The sequence below is a fragment of the Lolium rigidum genome, chromosome 3 (genome assembly GCF_022539505.1).
Source record: "Lolium rigidum isolate FL_2022 chromosome 3, APGP_CSIRO_Lrig_0.1, whole genome shotgun sequence".
In the NCBI taxonomy this organism is placed as follows: Eukaryota; Viridiplantae; Streptophyta; class Magnoliopsida; order Poales; family Poaceae; genus Lolium; species Lolium rigidum.
This window is the reverse complement of record NC_061510.1, coordinates 409,566,080-409,587,271: the sequence shown is the minus strand read 5'-3', so window position 1 is coordinate 409,587,271 and position 21,192 is coordinate 409,566,080. Positions and strand designations below refer to the sequence as shown.

At 47.8% G+C, this 21,192-nt stretch overlaps 3 protein-coding genes across 3 annotated transcripts; all 3 read right to left on the bottom strand.

Annotated features, from left to right (window-relative positions):
• Positions 1-2,842: 2,842 nt before the first annotated feature.
• On the bottom strand, positions 2,843-3,530 carry LOC124701041 (zinc finger protein ZAT5-like). Its single transcript, XM_047233097.1, has one exon. It carries the CDS (start codon positions 3,452-3,454, stop codon positions 2,936-2,938), a length of 519 nt encoding a protein of 172 aa, XP_047089053.1. The 5' UTR covers positions 3,455-3,530; the 3' UTR covers positions 2,843-2,935.
• Positions 3,531-6,686: 3,156 nt separating this feature from the next.
• LOC124697848 (BTB/POZ and MATH domain-containing protein 2-like) lies at positions 6,687-7,832 on the bottom strand. Its single transcript, XM_047230379.1, has one exon. It carries the CDS (start codon positions 7,830-7,832, stop codon positions 6,687-6,689), a length of 1,146 nt encoding a protein of 381 aa, XP_047086335.1.
• Positions 7,833-11,038: 3,206 nt separating this feature from the next.
• LOC124701040 (zinc finger protein ZAT8-like) lies at positions 11,039-11,660 on the bottom strand. The gene has a single exon (XM_047233095.1). It carries the CDS (start codon positions 11,592-11,594, stop codon positions 11,070-11,072), a length of 525 nt encoding a protein of 174 aa, XP_047089051.1. The 5' UTR covers positions 11,595-11,660; the 3' UTR covers positions 11,039-11,069.
• Positions 11,661-21,192: the final 9,532 nt, after the last annotated feature.

Here is a 21,192-nt window from a genome sequence, read left to right as displayed (position 1 = left end):
GTGGCGCACGGTTCAGCCATGCGCCACAAAAATAAGCTATTTTTGTGGCGCACACTTCCTGGTGCGCCACAAAATAAGTTTCTGTGGCGCATTCAAAACGGTGCGCCACAGAACTAAGCTTTGCCTATAAGGGTTTTCCTACTAGTGTGGACAAATATCAATCTCTTGTGCATCCTACCTGGCCTCGCTAACACCGTCCCTAAATGTTAGTATTTGTTTCGACCAACAAAGTATGAGGCATGTTATCTAGCTCATACTACTTGGCTCGTATTAGAGTCCACCGATGATTAGAATGTTTGGTCACCACTACACTCGGGGGTGGCGCAAGTGATCCTAATGTGATGGCATAAATATCAATCTCTTGTGCATCCTACCTGGCCTCGCTTACACCATTCCTGAATGTCAATATTTGTTTCGACCAATAAAGTATGAGGAATATGCTTCTAGTTGATACTACTTGGCTCGTATTTAAGCTGTCATTCTTCATTAACTTTGGTCTTTCTTCTATTTTAGTGCTGATGACTAGAATGTTTGGTCACATGTACACTCTGGGTGAGGCAAGTGAACCTGGTGTGATGGCACAAATATCAATCTCTTATGCATCCTACTTTGATTCACTTACCCCATCCCTGAATGTTAATATTGGTTTCGACCAACAAAGTACGAGGCATGATACTTAGTTGATAATATTTTGCTCGTATTTGAGTTGGGATTCTTCGTTTACTTTGGTCTTTCTTCCATTTTAGTGCCGATGATCTTTTTTTGTCAGCACACTCGGGGCAGTGCCAGTGAGCCTGGTGTGATGGCATAAATATCAATCTCTTGTGCATCCTACCTGGCCTCACTGACACCGTCCCTGAATGTTAATATTTGTTTCGATCAAAAAATATGAGGCATGCTATCTATTTGATACTACTTGACTCGTATTTAATCGAGTTCAGATTGTTCGCTTACTTTGGTCTTTTACCATTTGAGTCACTACACTCGAGGGCGGTGCAAGCGAGCCTAGCGGGAGAGAAGAGGGAGCGGAGGAGGAACCAGACGAAGACCACTTTCATCGTGACGGTGCTCGTAGTGGCTCTCGTCTATTTGTATCTCGAGACGATTAACTTTGTATAAATTAAAAATTGTATGTAAAAATTTGACACTTGGCACTATATGTATATCTCGATTGGGCTCTAAGTAATGTGATGATGCTGTTTATATTATATCTGTGCAATGTACATGCTATTTATATTATATCTATATACTGATGTATATAACCTATATAATATCTGTATAATGATATATATAACATGTATGTGTATAACAGACAATACAAAATCGTGTATACAGGTAACTAATTCTATGGCGCACCTAAAACTAGTTATGTGGCGCACCTATTTTTGTGGCGCACCTCGGCCACAGTGCGCCATAGAAAGACGATATTATGTAGCGCATGGACTGATGCGCCACAGAAATCAAATTTTTATGGCGTGCATTCTGTGGCCCACTGTCCGTGCGTCACATAATAGGCATTTAGGTCCGCCTCATATGACCCTTTCCCTACTAGTGAACCTAGCCTACTAATATAACACTATGTAAAAAAATATAGTTTCATTTACTAATTTAATATTCTTACAAACAAAACCCATGGGTGTTTCTACAAAAGGCAATAATCGTTCGCCACAAATTAAGATGGGAAAATATGTTACTCACATAATATATGTAAAATTTTATTTACCATAGCATTTGCGATAGTCCTAGAACAACTTTGATTCATATCACATAACAGGGCCACCGCGCTAGTTTACAAGAAAGTTAGGTGAGTGAACTAAAGCATTTGTTTAAAAATCCTACTACCACTTAAGCAACTATATTTTTCTTCTGAAATGGAGGTTGTATCCTGGCATGTGCATCAAAATGATGCACACACCCCTTTTTTTTCTTAATTATTCACAGGATCCTTACAAGACAACCCATCGACCAATCCGAAGCCACCTTCTTGGCGGCAAAGTTGCAACACCTACAAGATTGATGAAGGTGGCCATGATCAGGGCAGTATGCCTTGATCTCACACCTATGCACATCCTCTAAAATATGTGTACTGGCCAAACAGACCCTCAACACGCATCGTATGCGCCCGCTAAGGAAGGTTCCTTCGTCGTCTTCCGTGAACCCCTCTTCAGAAGGGATCTACGTACGCATTGACCTTTTCAAGACTTCCATCAAAACTGCAACAACCAACAATGCCAGAACCGATGCTGCAAACAACGCCAAACAGAGCTACCGTCATGCGCACGTCCAATCTGGGAGGCCTGGATCTTAGGTTTCCTCAGAGCAGCCCGAGCGAAGAGACGAGAGTTGTGATGATGATGCCTTCATGAAGGTAATAACGCAAATACATCGCCATTTTCTGCCATGACCGTAGTCAACTTGGTTTTCATCAGATGCCACACCACTCATTCCTCGCCGCCGGCAACCAACGGGTCAGACCCGCCTAAAACAAGTAAGATCAGAACCCCTCTATTGCCTTCAAGGACCTCCAAGACCCGCCATCCATCGCCGCTGGAACGGGTCATCATATGATGGAACATGTAGCATTATATATACAATTGATCATATTTACAAAACAACAATCCAAGGCAGAATTCGAAATTACAATCGAAGGGGTAATTTCCGATTGAAAAGGTCACCAATATATTCAGAACCATTTAGTTTCCGATGCAGAAGTCACCAATATATTCAGAACCAAGTAGGGAGTGAACAAATGAAATTGTCTTGATCAATTATAGTACAAGTAAAAATGCTAACCAGCAAAAGCTTTGAGGTGCCGCGAAAAACGGTAATCCCAGACCCGCGAAAAATCATAACTACAAGGCTAACCTGTTACCTATAAAATCTGAAGACATGTCTGTACAGGTTCTCTGGAACTGTTAGATCCAGCTACGGCTAGCTAGACGAACAACTCGAGCAAGACGGGCGGTCGGTGGGCAGCGTGCCCCACCACCTCGTGATCCGGCAACCCGAAGCTGCGCCAGACCCACTGGTCGGCGCCGGCACCACCACCGCTGAACTCCACCTCCTCGCGGTGTCGCCTCATGTGTCCTCCGAGAGCCTGGCCCGTCTCGAAGCCGAGCCCGCAGGTGTGGCACTCGTGCGACGGATCATCCTCCCGCCGTTTACTCGCCCTGATGGCTTTCGCGACGCCGACGCCGAGCTCGAGGTCGTGGCGGCCGCGGAGGTGGCTGGTCCTGTGCCCGCCGAGCGCCTGGAACGACGTGAAGGCGCGGCCGCAGGTCTTGCACACGAAGTCGCCCTCCCCGGACGTCGCCACCACCCTCCCCCGCCGCGCCCTCTTCCTGGCCGCCATGGGCGCCGCACCGGACGTCGTGGAGGACGTGGAGTCCGTGCTCAGCGCCAGCGCCAGCGACACGGGCTCCTCCTCCCGCGCGCGCTTCATCCCGGCACCCATGGATGATTGCGTTATCTTAATTACCTGCTGGAATATCAGCGTCTGTGCTCTTGTGTGTTGTTGCTCTGTGGGAAGAAGGAAGAATGGATGAATGAATGGGTTGGTCGGCAGGGCAGGCGGCGGCGCACTTATATATAGGTGGTGGCGTGCCCGGTGCTGCGGGGAGAGCTTACGTGGGTCTCAAGCTGGTGTGTGCTGGCTGGACCAATACGTGGACAGCACGCGGCGCTGACGACGTAACGGATGGGATCGGGCTCTCTCGGACCGGATATGGCTGAACCGGCCGACCCAAGCCGAACGTGTGGTCTGGAGTGGCGTCAGCTGGCACGGCCCAAGGCGTGTGGCGGCGCGTTTTTGGCTTGGCCGCGGGGGCAGCACAAGCCGAGCCGGTGGGCCTGATTCGGTGGTCAATTGATTAAGGAAAATGCTTTGAATCCTTCGGAGGCACAGCCTCCCGCAGCCTCCGTCTTGGCGTTGCGACGCGTGTCCACATGGATCCCACCCTCAACACGTCTCCACCTTCCGTCTCTTCCTTATCCTTCCGCGAAACCAGAATTCTTCTGCGCGACCTGCCCCAGCTCCGGCGGCCACCAAAACCCGCCGCCCTCCATTCTTCTGCGCGACGTGAGCTGCCCCGGCTCCGGCGGCCACCAAAAAATTTCGGGAGCGACGGCGGCAACTACATAGAGCGCCGCTGCCTCCTCTACCCGTGAGGACCGACCTCGACGGAGCGCGCCGCCGCCTCCTTTCCCAGCGACGGACATCCTCGATGGAGTGCGCCGCTGCCTCCTACCGTGCGACGGCCGCATGCGACCATCTCGCGCGGCGCCGGCTCCATTCGCCGCGAAGGCCGCCGCTTCCGTCCCGCGCGTCGCCTCCTTCCCCCACAACAGCAGCAGCAGCCAGCAGGCCACCATCTCGCGCGGCGCCGGCTCCTTCCGCCACCTCCATTCCGTGCGACGCTGCCCCTGCTGCAGGCGCCTGTGGCCGGAGCTGCAACCGCGGCGCTGCTGCAACCGCAGCGGCGAAGCTGCAAAGGGCATCGACGGCGCTGCAATCCCAGTTTCGCTATGAGCGTCTCACCGGAGCAATGACTGTGCTTCCTTAGTTTATTTTTTGGCTGCATTACTACGTATTTTTAGCTTCATTACTGTTAAATTTGGGCTGCATTACTTCATTTGTTGGACATCTGCATCTTTTTTTTAACTGTGCTTCCTAAGTTTTATTTTGGGCTGCATTACTACACTTTTTTACCTTTATTACTATGAAATTTGGGCTGCATTACTACACTTTTTAGCTTTATTACTATGAAATTTGGGCTGCATTGCAGCAAGACATTTTCATTTCTCAGCGAGGTCGGGGGAGGTGCTGAAAATGTTCAACTGCGGTGCTGTAAATGTTCCGTGGCTCTGCTTCTTCACTACATTATTTGTGCTTCAATGTCTCTGGCGAGGGCTCCGGCGAGTCTCCGGCGAGGTCGGGGAGGTGCTGCAAATGTTCAACGGTGGTGATGTAAATGTTTTGTAGCCCTGCTTCTTTACTATATTATTTGTGCTTCAATGTCTCCGGCGAGACTCTGGCGAGTCTCCGGTGAGGTTGGGGAGGTGCTGCAAATGTTTAATGGTAGTGCTGTAAATGTTTCGTGGCTCTGCTTCTTTACTACATTATTTGTGCTTCAATGTCTCCGGTGAGGTCTCCGGCGAAGTCTCCAGCGAGCTCCTCGTGTCTTTTTCTTTTTTTAGGCGAATCGTTTTGTGCTTCAATGAAGCATAAGCGGGATAGTTTTTGCTGCGACGAAGCATCGTCAGGATTTTGGCTGAAAGTGGACACGGCAGGAGGCTGGAATTTTTTAGGCGAATCGTTTTTGTGCTTCAGTGAAGCAAAAGCGGGATATTTTTTGCTGCGACGAAGCATCGTCAAGATTTTAGCTGAAAGTGGACACATGTCAATCAGGCAAGCAGGAGGCTGGAAGGAGTTTATCCTCCCGAGGATTCTCAGCAGTGTCCATTGATTAATCAGAGGGAATAATGCAAGCTAGATATTTTGATCAAGTTCGCTCCGAGAGGGTACTAGAACGTTCTCGATTCCGTGGAAAAGATCCTCCTGGTCGCCCGGAATATCGTTCAGTCTTAAGCATACGTACGTACCTTGCTTTACTGACTGTACGAAGTGTCAAAGTTCTATAATTAAGTTAGTCCACCTGGCGTGACGTATGGACTGATCACTAATGCCAACTCTTGCTTGTTATGTTCGATCTATCTAGGCATATTTGTTGGTCAATGAAGTAGTACATACTCATTGATCAAGAAATATACCTACTCATCTATCCGATATGGATGTAGCACATGCCTTAGAACATAAAGATGCACATATATAACTTCTAGAATGTGTACGCTTTACTCAATTAAAAGTTCAATAAATAATCAATATCTCACACATCGTTGATTTATTGTACACCCTCCCTCACGAAAAGAGATGTCACGGATTCAACTACATACGGAAGGAGTACGTTGAATTAGTCCCTTGGTTTTGTACTACACACCATAAGTTCCTTATCAGCGGCGCTTTTCAAAAGCTAAAGCACATTGTAGGCAAGCGACTGGAATCTATCAGATCTATCGTTTTCGTGCAGCCACCTTTGTGGAGTGTAATTCCGGGGATGCGACATAAGAGCTCGTGTAGCTATATAGGTGAAATGCAGCGGGAGAATTTCATTTCGAGTCTGCCTAAAATTAGCCCCTATTTTGATGCCACTCTCACCACCCAAATCCAAAACTACCAATTTCCCCCTTTGAGCTCCATGGATATGGCGTGTGGTTCTTCACCGAGTTCATAATGAGCACGTCGCAGGCGGCCGCATGCCAGCTTCTTCCTCTTTCCGGAGATGTGTGTTGCCATCCTCTTCTAGTGTGATAACTTGGTGTTATAAAACAGAACAAAGTTCACACAGCCCGATGAAAAGATCAACCAAATACAAAGAATATGAAAACCATGGATACTATAATTGTGCAAACTCAAGACAATCAAGTTGTGCATATGACCGCCTCTCTCTGAGTAACATGAGAGGCATGCTATATCGTAGACTGAACTTTTGGTTCAGAGTATATACTGTATATAAACATAAAAATCCCAGTGAAAACAAAACTATTAGCTGGTATCAGGATAACATGAGCACGTACTGGGACTATGACATGCAACTACAAGCTAACTACTATGCATATGCACAAGAAGTTCAGAGAGCGGCCTGTTGGCTCGTCGTCGTGGAGGGACCGGCGACGTCGTTCTTGATCCTCTTCTTGAACTGAGAAGCGCCGCCACCACGGGATATCAATCTCTGTATCACCTCTATCCTGGGCAGCAGCATCACTCCTCTGCGGTCCGCGAAGTTCTTGCACGCCTGGTCGAGCTCCTTGCAGGAGTAGGCCTTGGCGTACTCGGCGATCTGGTGTACCGTGTTCTGGTTGATGCAGCCGCCGAGCGTGATGGCGCACATCATCTTGAGCCTGTCCATGTGGTAGTAGTCGGCGGCAGTGTACAGCCCCAGCGTCGCCCCGTACCGGCTCTGGGCGGTCCTCTTGTTGGAGGTCACGGCGGGCGGGAGCTCGTCGTTGTAGATGAAGTGGATCACGCCGCGGAGGGCCTCGGCGCTGACCACGCCGCCGCCGCCGACGTCGACGAGGTTCTTGGGTTCGGGGCCGTAGAGGAGGCTCTCGAACCAGGGCGACTGCGCGGCCAAAACCATCTTGTGCGCATCGACGACCTCGCCGCCCACGAGGAACCGCACGTCGAAGGGTGCCTTCCCGCTGGCGTAGAACCTGATGGCGTTCTGCGCGTGGACCGACGGCAGCTGGTCGGCGAGCATCGGGCGCGGGACGGGGAGGTTCTTGGCCTGCTCCTTGTGGACCACGACGGTGCAGCGCACGGTGATGGAGTCGTTGTGCACGGCGGCGAGCGCGGCGGCCTCGAGCTGGGCCCGGCTGATGAAGCGGCGGATGCCCCAGCTGTTGCAGAAGGTGTCGAACTTGCAGGCCCGGTCGGAGCGGCGCGTGTGGCGGACCTCGCCGTTGGCGCCGAGGAGCTGGAAGGTGAACTCGGCGCGCACGGCGCGGAACTGCGGCTTGTAGAGCGTCTGCACGTACAAGGCGACCCATGCGGCGTCGTTCCTGCTGTAGCCGTCAGGGTAGAAGCGCATGAACCACCGGCGGCCGTCGACGGAGAAGTACTGCGAGAGGATCGACTTGCCGATGCCCATGCCTTTGGTGCGGCTATATTCACAGATCGTGAACTCGTGCGTGGCGCTCACCTTGGAGATGTCGCTCGCGGATCCCGTCACGGCCGTGGCGTCGCCGCCGTCAGGTACGGAGGGGGCGGCACCCATTGTCGTGGATCAGGGTGATTGGAGGTTTGTTACGAGCGAGATTGCATCTGGTTTTACAAATATATAAGAGCCCTCCGGTTGTTTGGGACTAATTACAAAGTTTGTTTCGGATCATGCCCATAATTTGTTCCTCCATCATCACGTTACAATTTAACTTCAAAACAGATTATGTAAAGTGGCCGGGGCGCATCAGAGATTCAGAGTCGGGTACGTATACGAGTCACGAGTGCTTCTCGTATGCTGCAGCCGTACGACCTACGTGCCGCTTAATTAAATACCGTGCCATGGTCACACAAAAAATACGAGCACACCTGAAACCTTTAATTTTGATGACAAGAGGAAGTCTCAGATTCCAATTCCAACAAGATGGATAGGAAGGGGATAGAACCGGAATCTGTCCACGAGCGCGAGGCCGATCAGAAGATCGAAGAGGTATGCCTGCAGATGAAGAAGCTGACGTCTCTGCCGAGGGAGAAGACCAAACCAGCAACGCAGGCGACGGTGAACAACCCGAAGTACAATCTCAGATTCAGAGCTGTAGCACAGCATGTCGAAGTTGGCGTCGGAGGACTCCTTTAAGGCTCGTTTAGCTGTTTGGGTCAAACTTTTCTGGGTAAGAGTGTCGAATCCAATGAGAAACTAAAAATAGGATAAATGTTATCTCAAGTTCTATCAACTACTGATACAACTCTACGCACACTAAACGTTTGCATTATCTAAAAAATTAAAAGTAGAGCAATAATACAAGCATGAGAGTTAGCTTTGCAAGATAATAAATACAATAAAATAAATGTTAGTGCTGCTGCAATAAAATATATTAAGTAATCATAAACTAGTGTGGAAAAGTGGTAGTAATAGTGGTGACTTTGTTCAAGTTTAATTAGCGAATAAATCGGGTTCATTATCTTCGATGCAATTTTCTATGTGGGAGAGGATAAATATACAAGCACTCCACTACTTGGAATTAAAAGTACTATATGATTGGATTATTAGCAAGCATCCGCAAATAGTAACAATGCATTAAGGTTTCCCAACCATAGCCTTAAGTTGATGTTCCTCTTACTCCCAACCGTGCAACGTCCGGGTTCGAGTCCTTAGATTTCAGTCACTCCGGCAGAACTTCCCTCTTCCTCTTACACATACTACAAACCCTATGATGTTTAATCCATACGCGCACAAATATAATGGATACCAAAGGACTGTACCATATCAACATACAACTCTAATTAACCAAAGACATTCAACCAAGCAATCAAAAGAAAAATAAACTACACAAATATGACACAGATTATAGAATTATAATTTATAGCATCAAACACCATGTTTTCATAGGGTGGTACAAAGGTGTGTGGGAGGATGAACCACTGTATGCAAGGAGGAGTTGGTGATGGAGATGACGGTGAAGACGGTAAAGGGGGCAGCGAGAGTGCAGGGCGGCGGCGGCGCGGGGAGCTCCTTCCCTGCCGCCGGCATCATGGGGGAGCGCCGCCCCTTAGCCCCCTTCCTTCATGACTTCTTGGGAGCCCTCCCCCATGGAGATGGGATCCATGGGGGAGGCAAAAAAACATGATTTTTGGCAGCTGTAATTCATGGGTGGAGGAGTCCCCCACGAGTTAGGTTTCCTCCCTCTATATAGCTTCTCGGAATTCCGTCACCCATCTAGGGTTCCTGTAAATCGGGCTTTTCTCGGCAATCCGGGCTCGAAATTAGGTAAATTTTATGTCTAGAACGTTACTCGCGAAATTTGCAACAACTTGTTAGTTGGGGAGTTTTCCGTCTGATGCCCTCTTCGACCTATAACATGACCTTCTTCGAAACAAAGTTATGGGACAGATTTCTGGAAAGTTTAGATTTGACTCCAACAAGGTTTTCTCTTGTATTCTTGGTAATTACGACTCATCAAAGTGTAAAACAAGAACATTGTGCACTTTTGCAACTATTAGTATGTTAGTACAAATAAATCATAAACTTTATATAAAAACAAGTGTCAAAAGCATAATATTAGCATAAAGACATTAAAAATTATAGATACGTTATGGACGTATCACTGCTGTTGGGACCATTCGGGGTGCGTTGTTGTTGCCTTCGTGTAGCTTTAGCTCTACGTTGGTGAACCATTGGCAGGCGGCATGGCTTTGCAAAGTGAGCTCGTGCTGTGAGTGTTGGAGCTCTGTTCCAGCCCTAGTTCTAGGCTTGGTTCCTGCTGCTGCTCAAGGGGAGCGTTTCCATTGTTGGCGGTTCGGCGTCCTTTCGAGCCAGGACGAGGGGGTAGGGACCCTCTCCATCCATGGAGGAGTACTGCTAGGCGACAACTTGCTCAGGGGGCTGGCGGGTATCCGCTGCTTCGCTTCCGATGCTTCTACCTCGCTTGACCCGCGTCGCTCCCGGGTGCTTCGTTCTCGCTTGAGGACATCGAGGACTTCAGCTAGGTTTCTTGTTTTTCTTGTGTTTGCTGGGTGTTGAATGTTGTAAACTGTTTTCAGCATTCTTTATCGTCTGGCCATTTGGGCTTTGTTAATTTAAAACTGGGCACTTTGTGCCTTATGTTTATCTACGTCTACTAGAGGATGCCTGCTTAGCACACAGATGTGTTCCTTCATTATAAAACTAAGATGGAAATATTCCATGTTACTACTAAGGTCTTCCATCTCCTGATGCAATCTCAGATCTTTCCCTCGCCTAATCATTCCAGAGTTTAACACCATCATTCGAATCCGTTTCCACCTCGACAGGAGACAGGCCAAAATCACTAGCGAGGTTAATTCCATCTCGAACTGCCAACGACTCAATGATCAGAACATTAGCAGCCTGGCCGTACCATATAGCTTGTCCAGTTGTCCCCTAATGAAACCTCCTGTGTGTGGTCACGCAGCAGTTAGTTAGTACTACACCTAATTAATTTTCGAACAACAAATCAACAATAAATGTTGCAGACAAATTTTTGGGAAGGTGGGCTTTTGCAAAACATTGCAGAGGATCAACGACATTATAGGACATCCATCATATTCAGAAAGCAATCGAATGGGAAATTTACGATTGCAGGCATGACCAATATTTAGAACAAAAGTAACGAGGGAACAAAGGAATTTGTGTTGATTAATTACAAGGGCAAACTGTAACCAGCAAACCACTATTTTACTGTGAAAAATGGTGACAACAAATCGAACAATTAACCTAGCTTTCTCATTCTAATGACATGTTCCTCCATGAAGAAAGTAGACAGTTCCAGCTAGCTAACTAGACGAACAGCTCGAGTAAGACAGGCGGCCTGTCGGCGGCGTGCCCCAGCGTTTCCTGATCTGGCAGCGTGACGCTCCGCCACTCCCACTGGTTGTTGTCGGCACCAACGCCGGTGAGCGCCATCTCCTCCCGGTGCCGCCTCATGTGGCCTCCGAGCGCCTGGCCCGTCTCGAAGCCCAGCCCGCAGTTGTGGCACTCATGCGACTGCTTGTCCTCGCTCCGCTTCATGTCCCGGATGGCTTTTGCGACGCCGACGCCGAGCTCGAGCCCATGGCGGCCGCGGAGGTGGCTGGTCCGGTGCCCGCCGAGCGCCTGGAACGACGCGAAGGCGCGGCTGCACGTCTTGCAGACGAACTCACCCTCCCCAGAGGTCGCCACCACCCGCCCCCGCCGCACCCTCTTCTTCTGTGCCGCACCTGATGAGTCTGCCGACGTCGTGCACGACGACGTTGATTCCGTGGTGAGCGATAGCGCCAGCGACACCGGCTCCTCCTCTCTCGCGCGCTTCATCCCCACTCCCATGGATGATCTGATTGCCTTAATTATCAGCTGGATGGATCGGCGTATGCTTCTGTGTGTTGTTGTTCTGAGAAGAAGGAAGGATATGAATGGCAGGAGAGGCCGGCGGCGGAGTTATATATAGGTTGGCGGTGGCGTGAGTGGTGGTGAGCTAGCTAACGTGGGTGTCAAGTCGGTGATGGCTGGCCGACTTAGAGCGTGGCTGGACCAATCGTGGGAAGCCACGGCGACGTGACGGATGGGATCGAGCTCGGATATGTTTGACGTAGCGCGGCCGACCCGCGGAAGAACGTGTGGTGCGGAGTGGCGTCGGCTGGCACGGCAGCGAAGGCGCGTGGCGGCGCCCTGTAGCTTAGCCGCGGAGGCAACGCGAGCAAAGCTTAGCCGCTGGGACGGCCGGCCGGATACGGCAGCTTATTGATGAATAATCAAACCAGGCTACCGCGTCTGGAGTTTGTGCGTCAGCGTGACCGTGTCGGTGGAAGGTTCTGGAAGATTCTCCAGTTTAGCGAAAGGATCTTTGATGTCGCAATGGTTTTTCAGACTTGTTACTTACTTGCGTACGCTACGTACGTACTGTACTTCACCAGGCATGCAAGTAAAGGTAGAGTAGTTTTTTAATCAACAAGAAAGGTACAGAGTGATGCTGACTCTTGCTTCTTGTTACAATGTATCTAGAGTTGACTACTTGTCTAGGCGTAGTCTTTATGGATTTGGTACTTCTTGGTCACCGAGAAATATCAACCGACTTGAAAACCAAGCGTATGTTTGGTTGGTGCCCAAGTGTGCCCAGCCAAAATTTTGGCAACCTATGATATTTTGGTCTTTGTTTGGTTGGTAGCCAAAATTTTGGTTGCCTATAAAAAGTTACCCACCTACCTCACTTTCCCTTCAAAACTTTTTGCCAAATTTTTGGCCAACATGGGGCTAAGGAATCCTTGACCAATATTTTGGCAAGCCAATGGTTGGAAAAATTTGGTAAGGCACAAAATGGCATGAATGAAACACACCACAAGTCTAAATTGAAGCATCTTAATTATTGGTCTGGAAAATTTGATTAAGTTTTGATCAAACGAAGTGACCTACACTACTCCCTCAGTCCGAATGCAAGGTGTAGTGCGACGGCGGCCGGCACTGCTCCGGCAAGGGGCATTGGCGGACAGGGATGGAGGTGGGTCTTGCAGAGCTACGTGATAGTGGTGGGGATGGATGCGTCGGAAAGGAGGCGGCGTTGGACAGGGAAGAGGGGAGAGATGTGAAAAAAAACACCCCAATGTCATGTGGGTCTTATATGTAGATTCTTCTCCGTGCAAATTTTAGGAAATTAGGTTTTTGTAAGCCAGAAAAGCACTGGTTACCCAAAATAATATCATCTTTACCCAAAAAAAACTGAACGTGGATTCATTAATTAAGGAGAAGGGTCTTGACAAGACCAAACAGGAAAAAAAATGACATAACGGGAAAAAAAAGGTTGGAAGGGATTACTCTCCTGTTATCATAAAACTCAAATTATTAGCCCCCGCGGCAACCCAAAGTTTTACTTCACTCTTAATGGTGTCGAGTAAGATGGTAGTAGGCATCGCTTTGTTGTTGAAGACCCTTGCATTTCTCAAATCACAAACATTGTGAGGGACTTCCTAGCCTTACGGTTTGGGTTGGCCGTACAAGTCATTATGGTCCACCAAAACACTAGTGAGATGTCCACCGTCCACTCGTCTATTTTTACGAAGGAGATGCCAATCCAAATTTTCACCATATCCCAAAGCCTCTTGTTGTATCGACAATGGGAGAAGAGGTGAGCCGCCGTCTCTTGAATTTGCTTATAAAGCGAAGAAATCCCACACTTGTTCCATCATGCAGTCAAGCGTAGATAGTTTCATTTTTCTTGTCAAACCGGCATACATTAGGTTGTTCCCAGACATGTTCCCAACTTTCTGGTAATGTTAATCTGCAACTCGGACGAGTGTGCTACCCTCTTCCTCTCAGTGTTTAAACGTGATTGGATTCTGGCGTTCGTGTGTGTGATCGAGTCACTACTCACCAGATCCAGAAGTGTCGGAGTAGATATATTGTTCAATGCTCACAGTAGATATCTATAGGGCGATGTGTAGAAGTTTAATTTACTATTTGCAATCTAATTTAAATACTATTATTATCCTCATCAATTCTCATACCCATGCGCTCTGGCTACAATTCTGAACAAAGACACAAATTGATACCACAAAAGTTGAAATTACCATTTGAAATTACAAGAATGGAGACTCACGGGAACTACGAAAGTCAATTGCACCACCTTACACACAATTACACATGATAGATGAATGTATATAACAAGGGGTAGAGAAAAAATTTAAACGCAACATGCACACACGTCTGAAGATGCGCGCACGACACTTGTGATAATCTGTAGTATGGCATACCGCACCAATGAGTCATGGCTATGTTTGCAAACTAAAGTAGAATTGAAATTTCAGTTATGTGTTTGTTAAAATCATATATTTCTACAGACTCTGATTAGAGGCTTAGGTTTACGAAAACTTTGGATGTTATAGTTTTGTTCTAAAATTCCATTGGTCCTATCATGTACGTTCTTTTAAAGACAACAAATTTATTATGATATTATATTTGTGTTGATCCCATCCATGATGATACTTAAATAATACATGCTAATTGTAAAAAATAGAGAAGAGTTAACGAAAACACATTCAAGTATTCATATTTTATCAGTATTTGGATGTGTAAAGTATATCATCTGATGTAATAAACCAATCCATACTAGTTATCATTAAACAATTTTGGATTGTAGACACGTACATCTTTATTTTATCTAGGTGTACTAGGAGCTGTGTTCGGATTTGCCTGACTCCTCAAAACTCCAGAAACCATCTAATCGGTCTGATTCCTGACATTGGACATGCTCCTATATTTTGGCTTGGATGAAAGTCTAGGTATGATGGGCCAACTTATTGGGGAGGGAGTATGCTAAAGCTCGGGTGTGATTTTATTTTTTGCAATTTTGTTAAATTGACAACTTTTTTGTTTTTTGCATAGTAAATGGGCATGCTCCTATATTTTGTTTTTTTGCAATTTTGTTAAATTGACAACTTTTTTGCAGCATTTGTGTGATTCTGTAGGGATTTTTGTTGTTGTTGGACATAGTAAATATTTAGTGTAATTTGAACACAAATATAAGACAACATGAGATGATGATGTAAAACAGTTCTATGGTGGTATCTAGTCTCATAGAACAGAAGCATCACATTTGCAAGCAGTAGCACACTTGTATCAAGTTTACACTAGACATATGTTTTATTGAGTTGATCGTTCAAACTCGAAAGGGTCCACAACATTCTAAAGTAGGGTGAATGAGGTAATGACATGTTTTTTGAATCGCACATGCTTTTTCACATATGTCATTTGTACATGTTACATATGTTATTCAATGTTATACGAGAAAAAAGTTGACAATAATTGTGTCCTGATGTACGGAGTGACGTTGGCTCTTGCTTGATGTTAATATTGATATAGCGCGTACTACGTATACCTTTATGGATTTTATTGGAAAGAAATGAGGGAATAGGATAGGGAGCGGCGCAGACGGTACATGGGTCTGGCAACGCATAGAAGGAATAAGCGCATTCACCTTAATCCCAAACCTGCACACCTCATCGTTCTCACCATGATCCAGAGGGCGAACAGTAGATCTGCACGCTCCTTTATTGGCCAGAGAAGAAAAAATCGTACGAGATACAAAAAAAGATCCACGCATGCACACACATACACACACACATGGACAAAAATGGTCGATTTGGAAGGTCCAGATCTACCCACGTCAACTTTTCCAGTACTCGTGCGCCATATGTAAGTACCTTTTTTTTAATGGGTAGAAAGCTCCATTTGAGAAATTAAGTGAGTAAAAGGAAAGGTCGACAATACCATAACATTCAAGTCAAAACATAATCTACATATCGAGAAACAAAAAAAGAGAAAATTTCTGCTATGAATAATGCGTGAAATTTCCTTTACATTATCCACAAATTTTTCCCTTTTCCCCCCTCCTCTATGTGTAGATCGACTCTTGATTTGTATTATTTATGGGATTGTAAATGCATCTCTTGTTGAATCACTCGTTGTTTTCAAAAGATTCTGAACTTCTTAGGTGGTCTATTCCCTTTGCATGTCCCATAAGAGGTGGTGTATAAACCTATTTAAAAAGATGGCATTTTTAAAATTTTACCAAATATATTTGAGGAAATATCAACAAATATAATATTAAACAAATATATAATGAAAAAATTCTACCTTTTTAGGTACACCCACATTTGTTATGCTCAAGGGAAAAATCTTAGAAACCAACCATGCTTACTAAACATCTCAATCATGCATTCATAATGCTTCATTAGAGGCTTAATACCATAGTTTTCACTCATCGAGAAAAACATCACTAGTACATGAATGGGACTTTTAAGGCCCCCATGAAACACATAAGGTCTATTTTATGTGTGGTGCGGAACAATGCTAACGTCCAATAATTTGAACCGTGTGTGCGCAGTACGTGCACTTCCCCGCGCAGGTACAATGCACGTACACGGAAATGCTTTCTAAACCGTAAATTAAATTCACACGACCCATTTCAAAATAAATGTCAGCATATACACTCACTATCACAAATAGTTGATAGACCACCATGTGATAAATTTTTGTTACATTTCCTTTAATGTGCACATCTCATTTTCTTTTACCTATCCCAAACAGTAATAAATAAAGAGTTCGTGGCAGAATGTTCTCGAGGTTGCCTCCCGAGGTATTTCATCGACGCGTCTAACCTCTTTGCATTCCTCCTATGTGAAGGAAATATGCCTTAGAGACAATAATAAAATTGTATTATTTATATTTATATTTCATAATCAAGTTCAATTATATTTTGCAGGCGACTCCTCCTACCTGGAGGTATATGTTCGTTCTCATGCATTTTTACTTTAATACACTACAGATCTGATGTGTAGCATAATTAGCAAGGCAGCATGCATTGGAATAATGTGTTAGAATGGTAAGTTTGGCTTTACTCATTAGCACGGTTAGCAATGCCAAATTTATTAGAATATTATTAGAGTTGGTTGTTTTGTGGTTCGATGTGTAAGCTTGCTTTTTTATGTTGTGTTATATGCTACAATTAGATTATTAGATCTATATGTTACATGTTGTGTACATATAATTGAATATATCTATATGTTAATGTGTATATCATGATCGGATCTGTTGTTTTGTATATCTTGATCTGTATGTTGTTGTGTATAGCTTGATATATATTTTTCTATACATTTGTAGTTTTTTCATATGTTTTACATAGATAAATCTAGTACTTATCTTATAACAAAGAGTGTATTTTGGTAACACTGCATAAGGATTTGATTGGTTAATTAGGGCCAATAAAGTCTCTAGTACCCCTCTCAATCAGTAAGACCCATATTATTTTTACTTAACTAGTTTAGGACTAGCTAGCATGCATGTGTTTGGTATGTTAATATTCTACTTCCAAGCATTTGATTGTGCAGTCTTTACTAATTTGGAAGTGATATAGGGGTTGCCCGTTACGAGAGGCTCATTTACGCTCTCTAGTATGACAATCTTGTCACAAGGATTGCAATCCTCGGGTTGTGCCTCGAACCGTCGCTATTGTGATGTTTTTGATAAGGGGTTGCCCGGTCTTCTCAGTAAGCACGGTGGTGATGATGATCACGGGATGAACACAGTGGAGATAACTTGATCATGAAGTGGATGATAACTTCTATGACACAACGAGATCTCTCGATTGGTCCCTGTCGCCAATGCAACAGCTCTTAACCCTGCAAGATATTTGCAACTCCACACACTTGCGCACGTAGCCGCCGACCAAGAAGCGGTAAGTTGCAACCGTGTAATTCCAAATGGAACAGCAGATCACACAAGACTTTCAGGGTATACACCAAATCAATGCAATATGGTGTAGGAATTCAATAGAGTTGCAAAGCAATATATCAACTACAAACTAGAGTTTATCTTAAACGTGGTCTAAACTTAATTTGGGGGCATCCTAGGCACTTATATAGGGGTTCAGGACGACCAGGGTTCGAGAAAATACAAAGATAACCGACCCAGATCGGGATCTGGTCGAGACAGACTCGGACTCGGCCGGCTCAGGAGCCGGTCGACCGGGCCTGGGACCGGCCGGTCCGGTTTGGACCGGGCCTGGGGCCGGGTGATACGTCCAATTTGCATCACTATTTTATATCATAATTTGCTGTTATTCATTGATATATTTCATATTGGGACACAATACTTATGTTATTTCATTTATTTTGCATGTTTCATGATTATTTGGAGATCGCGCACCGGAGCCAGGATTCTGCTGGAAAAAGCACCGTCAGGATGCAATATTTCGGAAGATCAACTGTGGAAGGAAATTTCACCAAAAATCCTATTTTTCCAGATGACGGAGAAGGCCAGAAGGGGGAGCTGAGAGGACCCAAGGTGGGGCCAGACCACAGGCCGGCGTGGCCCATGGCCTGGCCGCGCCACCTTGTGGTGTGGGGGCCCCACAACCCCTTTCGCCTCCTTTTCTTCGCGAAACCCTTCGTCCCAAAAACCTAAGCCACAGAGGGATCCTCACGAAGAGTTACAGCCGCCTCTACGGGGCGGAGAACACCAGAGAGAAAAGAGCTCTCCGGCGGGCAGGAATCCGCCATCATAGTGCTTCAGGTTTCCGGGTAGCTTGAGGGAGCTCCGTGGCTTTGGTTCCTCTCGAATCATCCTGCCAAAGCACTTTGGTCCGATGTAGCCGGTTCTGTACTCGTTGAGGCGTTCCCGTGCGTCGCGCGAGCCGTGACGGGGGGACTGTGAGCGAGAGCGAGATCTCCGGCCACCGCCTCCGCCTCCACCTCCGCCGCCACCGCTAGGTGGTGGTGAGGCAGACCTGCGAGGGGGCCGATCCGACCTCTTGCTTCCGCCTGCGGATTCTCCCCGGCCCTCCCGGTGCTGGCTCCGGCTCCTGTGGTTGCCTTCGCCGTGGCGCTGGCTGCCTTGGTCGTTCCGGCTCCGGCGGGGCTCTGGGTCGCGCTCCTCATTCCGGCTCCTCCTAGGCTCGGGCTCACGATCATTGTTCTGATTCCGGCGAGGTTCCGGCGTGCGCTCCCTGCTCCTGTTTCTTGAGGGCAGCACGTTGTCGCGGATAACAATTCCACCATGCCCCTGAGGCCTGGTGTTTCCGGCTGGACTACGGCGGCGAGGGGGACGCGGGTAACCATTAGGCGGAGGAGAGGCGTTGCGGTACTTGTCTCGTCCGGAGTACATTGCATCCTTTCCCTTTCTCGGATCTGACGGTGGCGTCTTTGATGGTACGGGGATCGGATTTGGGTGTTCCCTGGTTTTCCTTCTTCGTTCCGAGGATCCGGTTCGCGATTCGTCATCTCGACGGCGATCGTCGCGGGCGTCCTTCTGCGCAGTGGAGACGCAGTGCTCCGGGTTAGATTCTAACTTGCGCGAAGTGTCTGCCTTGCTCTGTTGTTTAACCGCTGAAGCGACGAGCGTGCGCAAGTAGTTGATGTCAATCTCCTCGTCACTTTTCTTCAGGATCTCTGCAGCTTTCGTCATATTGTCCTTTGGGGTTGCGAACGGCTGCTGCTCCGTTGGAGTTGCGAAAGTGATCCTGCGGGGAGCTATCAACTCACGCCGGACCTTTTCGACCTCCTGGTGAGCTTCAACGATTTTGTCCTCCCAATGCTTTCGGAGTTCCTTGACTTTTGCCAGTCCTTCGTCCACCTCCTGCTCACGCTGGATGAAGTCTTCCACAAACACTGCGGCATGCTTCCTTTCCTCCAGCATGGCGGCTGCGGTGTCCTTAAACTTCTTGGCTGTTGCCAGGAGCTCCACTCTCTTGGCTTCTAAAGCTTCTACGTCTTCGGGAGTGATGGGTTTGTTAAGAATATCCGAGCGATAAACCGAATCCATGCCTGCTTGTGCGACCATCTCTTCAGGCGACAGGAGGCTCTCCGAGGAAGAATCCCTACGGGGCCGCTCCCGCGACATCGGAGATCCGTGGTGGGATGGCTGAGGGTTGGATTGGGTGCCTGCCTCTTCTGATCCGTTTTCTCCCAGCGCCGCTACAGTTGCAAGTACCTGCTTTGGCTGGGCGGAATCGACTTCAGGCTGTTCACCGTATGCGTATTCCTTCACCTTGCGATCGAACTCTTCAGTGTCCATGGATTGGGTGTCTCCGGAAATTGGGCTTAGATTTCCCAAAATCGACTCTTCAACCGGATCTCCGCTTTCTCCGACAGCCTCTTGCTGATCCGGAGCAGCGTTGTTTTCCGGGACCTCGACCTGCTCGGGACCAGCTCCGGCTTCTTGAGGGGCGGTTCCGGCGGTATGGGCCAAGAAGTGTACGAAGTGACACCTTTGCTTCTCTAACACCTGGGAGACCCAGGCGGATCTGCATTGGTCTTCCACCGTTATTTCCTGCTCAGGGGCGGATTGGGTGGGTTTTGATTTTTTCAGATCTAAGGCGGAATCTTCGCTAGGAAGTTCCTGCGTCTCAGATCGGATCTTCGCGACAGCGTCCTGCTCGGCCGGCGGTCGCGTCGGCGTTACTTACCGGTGGGTTTCCGTCGGAATCGACGGTTTCCCCGATGAAGATGTGTATGCCGCCAACCGGGACGATGGAGAGCTTGACGGGGTCGGTTTTAGCCGGAATCCAACACTCATCCGGAGGGACGATCGGCAGATTTCCGGCGTAAAGGACACGCCCCACGGCGATGGTGTCGTCGTAGCTTCCCATGGCGGAACCCTCCCGGTTCCGGCCTCCGGACGCCGCAGGCCCCACGGTGGGCGCCAGCCGTCGTTGCCTAATCGACGGTACCTCGGAGGAGGGATCCTCACGAGGGGGAGAAGAAGTAGGGGCCATAGGGCGGAGTGCACACGGGACGGTGGTACGCGAGTTACCCAGCTTCGGAACACCCGCACGATGACAGGGCCTACTCGCTGCTTGTCCGGAATTATCCGGGCGCTTTCGCGTTGTTACAATGAGTTGTGGTTGTGCCTCTAGGGCTCCCGGGATCCGGCTTATAAAGGCGCACGGATCTAGGGTTTACATGGAGAGTCCTAGCCGGAATACAAGTTGCCTAACTACGGTACAATGTCTTGCCGTGTACGTCAAGGATCCGCCTTCCTCCAAGTACGTGCTTGGATCCGGATACTTCATGGGCCGTCACGGATCCGGCCTCCTTCGTAGGTCGGTAGAGATCCGGCTTCCTATTCCTGGGCTGGACTTCATCCTTCAGGATCTACAGCAACTGGGCCGCCCGATGGGCCACATGCCTCACCACCATCTATGGGCCACCCGGGCTTGCCGGATCTAGGCCATGCCGTTGATATACCCATAAAGTATACCCACAACACTCCCGGAGGGGGAAATCGACGCCATCGTCACCGCCATCGAGCTGGACATCATCTCCATCACCATCATCATCATCTCCACCATCATCACCGCCGTCTCCACCGCTGGACATCGTCACCGCTGTAGCAATTTGGGTTTGATCTTGATTGTTTGATAGGGGAAACTCTCCCG